General features: G+C 44.1%; 1 protein-coding gene across 1 annotated transcript; it reads left to right on the top strand.

Annotated features, from left to right (window-relative positions):
• Positions 1–1,175: 1,175 nt before the first annotated feature.
• Positions 1,176–11,136, top strand: psmb1 (proteasome 20S subunit beta 1). The gene is made up of 6 exons (XM_061879829.1): positions 1,176–1,388; positions 5,194–5,301; positions 5,413–5,494; positions 5,570–5,699; positions 10,425–10,531; positions 10,600–11,136. The coding sequence occupies exons 1-6, from the start codon at positions 1,288–1,290 to the stop codon at positions 10,783–10,785; spliced, it is 714 nt and encodes a 237-aa protein (XP_061735813.1). The 5' UTR covers positions 1,176–1,287; the 3' UTR covers positions 10,786–11,136.

Consider the following 11,136-nt stretch of genomic DNA (forward strand, 5'->3'; position numbering starts at 1 on the left):
GGCTAATCTATAAAATCTTTAGAATCAAATTTAAATCTTATTTCAAAGTCTTTTGAATTTCTTTTAAAATGTTATTCTGGAAAATCTAGAAGAAACAATGATTTGTCTTTGTTAGAAATATAGCTTGGTCCAATTTGTTATATATTCTAACAAAATGCAGATTGGGTTTTAACCTATTTAAAACATGTCATCAAAATTCTGAAATTAATTTTAATCAGGAAAAATTACTAATGTTCCATTAATTATTATTCTTTTTATTTTTTTCAAAAAGATTCGAATTAGCTAGTTTTTCTCTTCTTTTTTTTGGTTGAATTTTGAATTTCAAAGAGTCGAAATTGAAGATAAACTATGTTTCAAAATTTTATTTTCATTTTTTCCTGTTTTCTCTTTTTTTAAACCTTTCAATTATGTGTTTTTTTCATCATTTATTCTCTACAAAAAACTTTCCGCAAAAGGAAAAAAAATGTACGTCGGAATGACAGACAGAAATACCCTTTTTTTTAATATATATATATATATATATATATATATATATATGTTATATATATATTTATTTATTAAAGGTAAATTGAGCAAATTGGCTATTTCTGGCAATGTATTTAAGTGTGTATCAAACTGGTAGCCCTTCACATTATTTAGTACCCAAGACGTAGCTCTTGGTTTCAAAAAGGTTGGTGACCCCTGATATAGTGTACCGTATTTCCTTGAATTGCCGCGGGGCATATAGTATGCGCCTGCCTTGAATTACTGCCGGGTTAAACTCACTTTCCAAAATAATTAACGCATGCTTAGTATTACCGCCTGGTCAAACTTGTGACGTCACGAGTGACACTTCCCCTGTCATCATTTTCAAAATGGAGGAGGCTGATTTCAATACCAGTAATTTGAAATCGCATAAAGGGAAGAAGATTAAGAGCTATTCAGTAGGATTTAGCGTCCAAGCTTACATCACACTCAATTTTTTTCTGCATACCTTTGGTAAGTGCCGTAGTGAGAAGAGGTTATAAAATAATTAGCGCATGCTTACTTTTACTGCATGCCTTTGGTAAGCACGGGAGTGAGAAGAAGTTTTAAATTAATTAGCGCCCAGGCGGCAATTGAAAGAAATACGGTATGTCCAAAGCCTTTTGTGCGCCTGCTGGTCAATATCCAATGTGTCCAGAGAGGGCGCTTGCTCACCAAAACAGCTGAAGCAATCAGTAGAAGAAGAAGCTGCCATACTGCCGTGATACAGCGACTTTACCCGAGTGCCGAACGAGACACATTTAATTTCGGCGCCTTATAACAATGATCTCGGCACAGGCTTTGGCAGACCCTGACAAGATGAAGGACTACCACTACACCGGCCCAGTGCAGCATCGATTCTCGCCCTACACCTTTAACGGCGGGTATGTTGGCATGCTCATCCTGCTAACAGGCTAACGTTGTGTGAATGACTGGCATAAGCTGTTTAGCAAGACCAAATGTCGTTTCGTCCTGTAAAATTGGAACAATTTCGATTGTTATATAATTGTTAGTTAAAGTACATATTTTGGCTTGTACATAGTTATTAAACGGCCACCTTGTTTGCTAAAATGTTGTTTCACTTTCGCACCAGACAAGCTAGCTTCTGTTAGCAAGTGCTAACTGTCAGCAATACAGTGAGTGGTCATGGTTTGTTATTGTCAATTGATAGTTTTTTTTAATCGGTGTAAAGTAGTGACGTGCGGTGAAGTATACACCAGGTGAGGCAAAGATACTTTTGGAGTTTTTTCCTCTTCTTTATTTTACTTAAATTCATTTGTGCAACTCTAATCATTGTTGATGTAGGTTGCACATTAGAGCAGTGTTCTTCAACCTTTTATGAGCCAAAGCACATTTTTTTGCATTGAAAAAATGCGGAGGCACACCACCAGCAGAAATCATTAAAAAAAATGAAACTCAGTTGACAGTAAAACGTCATTGTCGCAATTGTTGGATATGACTTTAAATAAGGGATGTCCCGTTCCAGGATTTTGCACATCCGATCCGATACCGATATAGTTTTTGCACTTCCGATCCGATACCAGCCGACACTGGCCTATCCGAACATGTATTAAAGTTTTTAAAGTTATTTAGCCTACCTAGTTGTCAGATTCATGCTGAAAAAGATTTTAGTACTCTTGATAACAACTAGCCAGCTGAACTAGGTGAGTTTGAATTATACACAATAGTTGGTATTCAAGGATAAACACAAAATATCAAAAATTTAACGTGACAAACAGAAATGGCATCATTAAACAGTAAAAAAGTGAACAGTATAAAGTGCAAAAAATGCTGTAAACATAAAAAAAAGCAAAACACACAAACAACCTGAGTGGGATAAAATGTCTATAACTCAGCATCAATACTTGCTCTTGAACAAGTGTAAACTTAAATATATATATATATATATATATATATATATGTGTGTGTGTGTGTGTGTGTGTGTGTGTGTATATATATATATATATATATATATATATATATATATATATATATATATATATGTATATATATATATATATGTGTGTATATATATATATATAGATGTGTATGTATATATATATGTGTATATATATATATATATATATGTATATACATGTGTATATATATATATGTGTATATACACACACACACACACACACACTCCCTTCAATTGTTTGCCCCAGTCAGGGGGGGGGGCGCAAACAATTGAAGTCCAAGCATAATGGGGAGATTCTTTCTAACAAAGACGAGCACTTCAAGATGCTCTGGTGTCAGCCTGCTCCTGTGTTCATCTATGAGTGCTAAAAAGCCTCTCACTCGCAAGAGTCATTAAAATGTCTTACAACTTTACCACCACGCCTGACTTTATTGTGGCATGTTTTGCACTCCACCTCTTCATATTTTTCGTTTTGTAGGATTAAAATAATCCCACACATCTGACATTTTTACCGTCACTTTTAATTCACACGGCCGTCTGAACGGTTAGAACGCAGAAATGTGAATGTTTTGAAGGTGTTCTGGAAAATGTAGAACGGAGTTTAGGGAGCAGCAGAAGAGTTGAATGTATTATTTAAATCAGTGTGTTGGAAAACACGGACCAGAGTTTTATCAAAAACTGGATCTGGATCGGCATTTTCCCATGCATTGCCGATACGCATTTTTTGGCAAATATCGGCGGCCGATCCAAATATTGGATCGGGACAACCCTACTTTAAACCATAACCAAGCATGCATCACTATAGCTCTTGTGTGGACATTGTTTATTGTCATGTTCAGATGTACATTGTGGACGCCGTCTCTGCTCCACTGTAAATCTTTGCTGTCGTCCAGCATTCTGTTTTTGTTACTTTGTAGCCTTCCTTAAGCTTCAATCCCTTTTCTTAGGGGCACTCACCTTTTGTGTATGTTTGGTTTAAGCATTTAGACACCTTTTTACCTGCACGCTGCCTCCAGCTGTTTCCGACATCTACAAAGCAATTAGCCACCTACTGATATGGAAGAGTATCACACAGCACCAACACTCAACAACAACACATCCTTTGCAGACTATAATTACCGGTTTGCAAAAAATATTTTTAACCCAAATAGGATGAAATTAGATAATCTCCCACGGCACAGCTGACTATCTAACGGCACATTTGTGTGCCGCGGCACAGTGGTTGAAAAACACTGCATTAGAGTAACAGGGAAAAAAGGGAGTGATTCGATTTCATAAAAACTTTATCATAATGATATTAGATAAAAAATGGGTCCAATAAGTATTTGATAAAGTTGATATCAAATACTTTGTGGTCCCATTTGCTTTTAACAAAATAAACAAAGTATTGTGAACGTATCTTACCTTTCTGTATTTGTATCTGAAGCAGCAATAGCTATCCTTCATGAAAACCTACTTTGTATGATCACATTAAGTTTGTCTAAAAGTCCAGTTTAAAGAAGTATTTAATCTTGGATCCAGTATATAATCCTCCGTATTGGCAGACGCATTTCTTTACAAACAATAAAACAATATTTTTGCATCTGACAAAAAACACCCACAAACGCTGGCTCACTCTAATAAAAATGCCATGTTTGTGATAATTACAGTTTTAAAAAAAGTCTGGCTTCAGCTGGAGAGACATGTCTGCTAGCTTGAGCACCCCCACTTGGCGAGTCAGAGTACTGCTGAGGCATTGAAGTGATAGTAGACAATATATCGCCCCCTACAGTGAGGCAGCGGTACTTGCTGCCCCATGGCCTGCCTTTTTTCCATGTGGAAACAAGCACACCGCCTCGCGCTCACACCATACTTGCCAACCCTCACGATTTTTCCGGGACACTTCCGAATTTCAGTGCACCGCTTGAAAATCTTCCGGAGCAAGCATTTTCACAAATTTCTCCCGATTTCCACCCGGACAACAATATTAGGGGATGTGCCTTAAAGGCACTGTCCATAGCGTCCTCTACAATCTGTCGTCAAGTCCGGTTTTCTTCCATACAAACAATGTGTCGGCCCAGTCACATAATATATGGGGCTTTTACGGACACACATAAGTGAATGCAATGCATACTTGATCAACAACCATACAGGTCACACTAAGGGAGGCCGTATAAACAACTTTAACACTGTTACAAATATGCGCCACACTGTGAACCCACACCAAACAAGAATGACAAAACTCATTTCGGGAGAACATCCGCACCATAATACAACATAAACACAACAGAACAAATACCCAGAAGCCCTTGCAGCACTAACTCTTCCGGGACACTACAATACACACCCGGGGTACTACCAAACCCCACCACCCCAACCCCACCCTGTCCCCATCTCCCGAATTTGGAGGTCTAAAGGTTGGCAAGTATGGCGCACACTCTCAATACACTTTGTGTGTAGCCGTCGAGGCACCACCTGTGTCTGCCTCATTTCTCGTCTGCTGCGTAGGAAACACAGAATTTCCGCAATTTTGACAATGCAAATTATCAAAATATACAGGAACCACAACAAAATCACAAAGAAAGTACAGACTAAAAGAGAAATATTAAAACTTATTTTATTTTATTACATTGTATTTTGCCCCCTGGTGGCAAGGTGAAGCACTGCCTCACTTGCCTCCCCTGACAGCCCGTCACTGGTGTAAAGCACTCTGTGATGCCACTTGCCTGTACAGGCGAGTAAAGTTGCATAACTAAAGTTTGAGATAAACTATGTATTTGATATGTCTACAGAACTGTACTCGCTGTGGCTGGGGAGGACTTTGCCATTGTAGCATCAGACACAAGGCTCAGTGAAGGCTACTCGATCCACAGCAGGGACTCACCAAAGTGTTACAAACTGTAAGTATATTTTCAGTAAAGGAGTCAATGTTGGGTAAACAAGTCATATGTCCATACATCCCTAACAATGTAACTGTGTGTAAGTTCTCATCTTTGACCCATGGCTTTCAGGACAGACACGACTGTCATTGGCTGCACTGGTTTCCATGGTGACTGCTTGACTTTGACTAAAATCATTGATGCTAGACTAAAGGTAAAGAAACTTTGGTCATGTTGTTTTTTACGTGAGAGGCCTTTTTAGTAGCGTGAAACTTTGCTCTCCTCTCAGATGTACAAACACTCAAACAACAAGACGATGACAAGCGGAGCCATCGCTGCCATGTTGTCCACCATCTTGTATGGCAGGAGGTTCTTTCCTTACTATGTTTACAACATCATCGGAGGTCTTGATGAAGAGGGTAAGCAGAGTATTTGTTTGTGTATATACAGTTTACTCGATTATGAAAGTAATATATTATTGCGATCTATGCTTGTGGAAAACTTATTGTAACGGCAACTAACCTTCCTTTGCCGTTTCCTCGGCAGGGCATAAAGTTTCTGACACGTGCTTTTCTCTTGATCAGCTGTTCCTGCGTCCCACAATAACAACAGGCTGACGCCGATCCAAAGTATAAAAAAGCGACAGGGTTTATTTCCAGGTTTCTTCTTGACAAACGCTCACAAGAATAGCAAAAATAATACAGATGACATTAGCACAAACACGTCATTCATGCGCCAGAACGACCTTAGTCAAATTTACATATGTTGAAACATGTTAAAAACACGCTTAAAAAACGGTCAAAAAAGCTGTTGCTCCATTGCTGTTAGACCATTCATAAACAAAACATTGTCACATTTACGGCAGTTGCTGATAATTTACGACCGTTACTGTCACTTTACGACACCCAGTCTAAACAGAGCAAAAAAATAGAGCAGTGGTCCCCAACCTTTTTGTAGCTGCGGACCGGTCAACGCTTGAAAATTTGTCCCACGGACCAGAAGGTTGTTTTTTTTGTGTTTTTTATTTATTTATTTTTTTCCATAAAGAAATACAATAATGTGTGCTTACGGACTGTATCCCTTTAGACTGTATTGATTGATCTATATTGATGTTGATTTGATAATAAAAAATATTTTTATTTATTTTTATTTTTTTTATATTTCTTGTGCGGCCCAGTACCAATCGGTACCGGTCCGCGGCCCGGTGGTTGGGGACCACTGTAATAGAGCACAACTACATTGATAGGAAGTGAAAGACAATCTTTTAAACTATTGGGCAGCACGGTGGAAGAGGGGTTAGTGCGTCTGCCTCACAATACAAAGGTCCTGAGTAGTCCTAAATTCAATCCCAGGCTCAGGATCTTTCTGTGCAGGGTTTGCATGTCCTCCCCGTGAATGCGTGGGTTCCCTCCGGGTACTCCGGCTTTCTCCCACCTCCAAAAACAGGCACCTGGGGATAGGTTGATTGGCAACACTAAATTGGCCCTAGAGTGTGAATGTTGTCTGTCTATCTGTGTTGGCCCTGCGAATAGGTGGCGACTTGTCCAGGGTATACATAACCTTCCTCTCGATTGTAGCTGAGATAGGCTCCAGCAACCCCTAAAGCGAATAAGCGGTAGAAAATGAATGGATATCAATAATATATACTCCTCTCTGAGCTGCTACCTTACCGTGGTAGAGGAGTTTGCGTGTCCCAATGATCCTAGGAGCTATGTTGTCTCCCAAGACAAACAGGTCCTAGGTGAGTGATCAGACAAAGAGCAGCTCAAAGACTTCTATGGAATTACAAGAAAATGAACTCAGATTTCCCTCGCCCGGACGCGGGTCACCGGGGCCCCGCTCTGGAGCCCCCATGGAGCCCGGCCGGGCACAGCCCGAAGAGGCAACATGGGTCATCCTTCCAATGGGCTCACCCCTCATAGGAGGGGCCATAGAGGTCGGGTGCATTGTGAGCTGGCAGGGCACTTGGCGGTCCGATCCTCGGCTACAGAAGTTAGCTCTTGGGACGTGGAACGTCACCTCACTGGGGGGGCAGGAGCCTGAGCTAGTCCGCGAGGTAGAGAAGTTCCGGCTGGATATAGTCGGTCTCACCTCGACGCACAGCAAGGGCTCTGGAACCAGTTCTCTCGAGAGGGACTGGACCCTCTTCCACTCTGGCGTTGCCGGCAGTGAGAGGCGACGGGCTGGGGTGGCAATTCTCGTTGCCCCCCGGCTCAAAGCCTGCACGTTTGAGTTCAACCCAGTGGACGAGAGGGTAGTTTCCCTTCGCCTTCGGGTGGGGGGACGGGTCCTGACTGTTGTTTGTGCTTACGCACCAAACAGCAGTTCAGAATACCCACCCTTTTTGGGTACACTCGAGGGAGTACTGGAAAGTGCTCCCCCGGGTGATTCCCTTGTCCTACTGGGGGACTTCAACGCTCATGTTGGCAACGACAGTGAAACCTGGAGAGGCGTGATTGGGAAGAATGGTCGCCTGGATCTAAACCAGAGTGGTGTTATGTTATTGGACTTTTGTGCTCGTCACGGATTGTCCATAACAAACACCATGTTCAAACATAAGGGTGTCCATATGTGCACTTGGCACCAGGACACCCTAGGCCGCAGTTCCATGATCGACTTTGTAGTTGTGTCATCGGATTTGCGGCCTTATGTTTTGAACACTCGGGTGAAGAGAGGGGCGGAGCTTTCTACCGATCACCACTTGGTGGTGAGTTGGCTGCGATGGTGGGGGAGGATGCCGGACAGACCTGGGAGGCCCAAACGCATTTTGAGGGTCTGCTGGGAACGTCTGGCAGAGTCTCCTGTCAGAGAGAGTTTCAATTCACACCTACGGGAGAACTTTGATCATGTCACGAGGGAGGTGCGGGACATTGAGTCCGAGTGGACCATGTTCCGAACCTCTATTGTCGAGGCGGCTGATTGGAGCTGTGGCCGCAAGGTAGTTGGTGCCTGTCGTGGCGGTAATCCCAGAACCCGTTGGTGGACACCACCAGTGAGGGATGCCGTCAAGCTGAAGAAGGAGTCCTATCGGGTTCTTTTGGCTCATAGGACTCCGGAGGCAGTGGACGGGTACCGACGGGCCAAGCGGTGTGCAGCTTTAGCGGTCGCGGAGGCAAAAACTCGGACATGGGAAGAGTTCGGGGAAGCCATGGAAAACGACTTCCGGACGGCTTCGAAGCGATTCTGGACCACCATACGCCGCCTCAGGAAGGGGAAGCAGTGCACTATCAACACCGTGTATGGTGCGGATGGTGTTCTGCTGACTTCGACTGCGGATGTTGTGGATCGGTGGAGGGAATACTTCGAAGACCTCCTCAATCCCACCAACATGTCTTCCTTTGAGGAAGCAGTGCCTGGGGAATCTGTGGTGGACTCTCCTATTTCTGGGGCTGAGGTCGCTGAGGTAGTTAAAAAGCTCCTCGGCGGCAAGGCCCCGGGGGTGGATGAGATCCGCCCGGAGTTCCTTAAGGCTCTGGATGCTGTGGGGCTGTCTTGGTTGACAAGACTCTGCAGCATCGCGTGGGCATCGGGGGCGGTACCTCTGGATTGGCAGACCGGGGTGGTGGTCCCTCTCTTTAAGAAGGGGGACCGGAGGGTGTGTTCCAACTATCGTGGGATCACACTCCTCAGCCTTCCCGGTAAGGTTTATTCAGGTGTACTGGAGAGGAGGCTTCGCCGGATAGTCGAACCTCGGATTCAGAAGGAACAGTGTGGTTTTCGTCCTGGTCGTGGAACTGTGGACCAGCTCTATACTCTCGGCAGGGTTTTTGAGGGTGCATGGGAGTTTGCCCAACCAGTCTACATGTGCTTTGTGGACTTGGAGAAGGCATTCGACCGTGTCCCTCGGGAAGTCCTGTGGGGAGTGCTCAGAGAGTATGGGGTACCGGACTGTCTTATTGTGGCAGTCCGCTCCCTGTATGATCAGTGTCAGAGCTTGGTCCGCATTGCTGGCAGTAAGTCGGACAAGTTTCCAGTGAGGGTTGGACTCCGCCAAGGCTGTCCTTTGTCACCGATTCTGTTCATAACTTTTATGGACATAATTTCTCGGCGCAACCACGGCGTTGAGGGGGATCCGGTTTGGTGGCCACGGGATTAGGTCTGTGCTTTTTGCAGATGATGTAGTCCTGATGGCTTCATCTGGCCGGGATCTTCAGCTCTCACTGGATCGGTTCGCAGCCAAGTGTGAAGCGACCGGAATGAGAATCAGCACCTCCAAGTCCGAGTCCCTGGTTCTCGCCCGGAGAAGGGTGGAGTGCCATCTCCGGGTTGGGGAGGAGACCCTGCCCCAAGTGGAGGAGTTCAAGTACCTAGGAGTCTTGTTCACGAGTGGGGGAAGAGTGGATCGTGAGATCGACAGGCGGATCGGTGCGGCGTCTTCAGTAATGCGGACGTTGTATCCATCCTTGTGGTGAAGAAGCAGCTGAGCCGGAAGGCAAAGCTCTCAATTTACCGGTCAATCTACGTTCCCATCCTCACCTATGGTCATGAGCTTTGGGTCATGACCGAAAGGATAAGATCACGGGTACAAGCGGCCGAAATGAGTTTCCTCCGCCGGGTGGCGGGGCTCTCCCTTAGAGATAGGGTGAGAAGCTCTGCCATCCGGGAGGAGCTCAACGTAAAGCCGCTGCTCCTCCACATCGAGAGGAGCCAGATGAGGTGGTTCGGACATCTGGTCAGGATGCCACCCGAACGCCTCCCTAGGGATGTGTTTAGGGCACGTCCAGCTGGTAGGAGGCCACGGGGAAGACCCAGGACACGTTGGGAAGACTGTCTCCCGGCTGGCCTGGGAACGCCTCGGGATCCCCCGGGAAGAGCTAGACGAAGTGGCTGGAGATAGGGAAGTCTGGATTTCCCTGCTTAGGCTGCTGCCCCCGCGACCCGACCTCGGATAAGCGGAAGATGATGGATGGATGGATGGATGGATCAACATCCATCCATCCATTTTCTACCGCTTATTCCCTTTCGGGGTCGTGGGGGGCGCTGGTAGCAAAATACCAAATATACAGTTATGTAAGCTATTGCTCTATAATCAAATGTACTTTAAACAAAGCATGATATGTAAACATAAAAAATGTGTAAATATGTCCGAAAAGGCTCTAACACTTATTAATGTTCTAAATAAGTTTTTTTTTGTAATGCTGTAGGTAAGGGAGCAGTGTACAGCTTCGACCCAGTGGGATCTTACCAGAGAGACACCTACAAGGCTGGAGGTTCTGCAAGTGCCATGCTGCAACCACTACTAGACAACCAAGTATACAACACACACATCTTGTTATTTCTCGTTCTTCACATTGTTTCACACACTTTTTCTTTTCCTAGATTGGCTTCAAGAACATGGAGGGCGTGACACATGTTGCTCTGACCCGTGAGAAGGCAGTTCAGCTTGTCAAAGATGTTTTCATCTCGGCTGCAGAAAGAGATGTTTACACCGGAGATGCCCTTATGATCTGCATGGTCACAAAGGAGGGAATCACTGAGGAGACTATCGCACTGAGGAAGGACTGAAGAAGAGCTCTATTATTGTTCGCTTGTCGTCTTTCCTCTTCTAGCGTTTCTTTTTACATTCTAACTGATAGTTTGGTTGCTTGCCTGCAGATTGCATATGACAGGAGTGTTGATCCACATCCTTTAAGCTTGAAACATATAATTCATATTTTGATACCAATATCCATACATACTCCCTTCTTTCCTGTTATGACAACCTTTTTGGATTAGTGTTCAAGCTACCGGATACTTGATCAATATGCCTGTTGCTTTAAATCTGCGCTCCCGGTTTGAAAATGTTCCATTTTGAAAGGCAACATAACTGCTATTATTTTTACATTCTTAATAAATGTAAGGAATTGGGGAAAAGTG

The sequence above is a fragment of the Nerophis ophidion genome, linkage group LG02 (genome assembly GCF_033978795.1).
Source record: "Nerophis ophidion isolate RoL-2023_Sa linkage group LG02, RoL_Noph_v1.0, whole genome shotgun sequence".
Taxonomy (NCBI): Eukaryota; Metazoa; Chordata; class Actinopteri; order Syngnathiformes; family Syngnathidae; genus Nerophis; species Nerophis ophidion.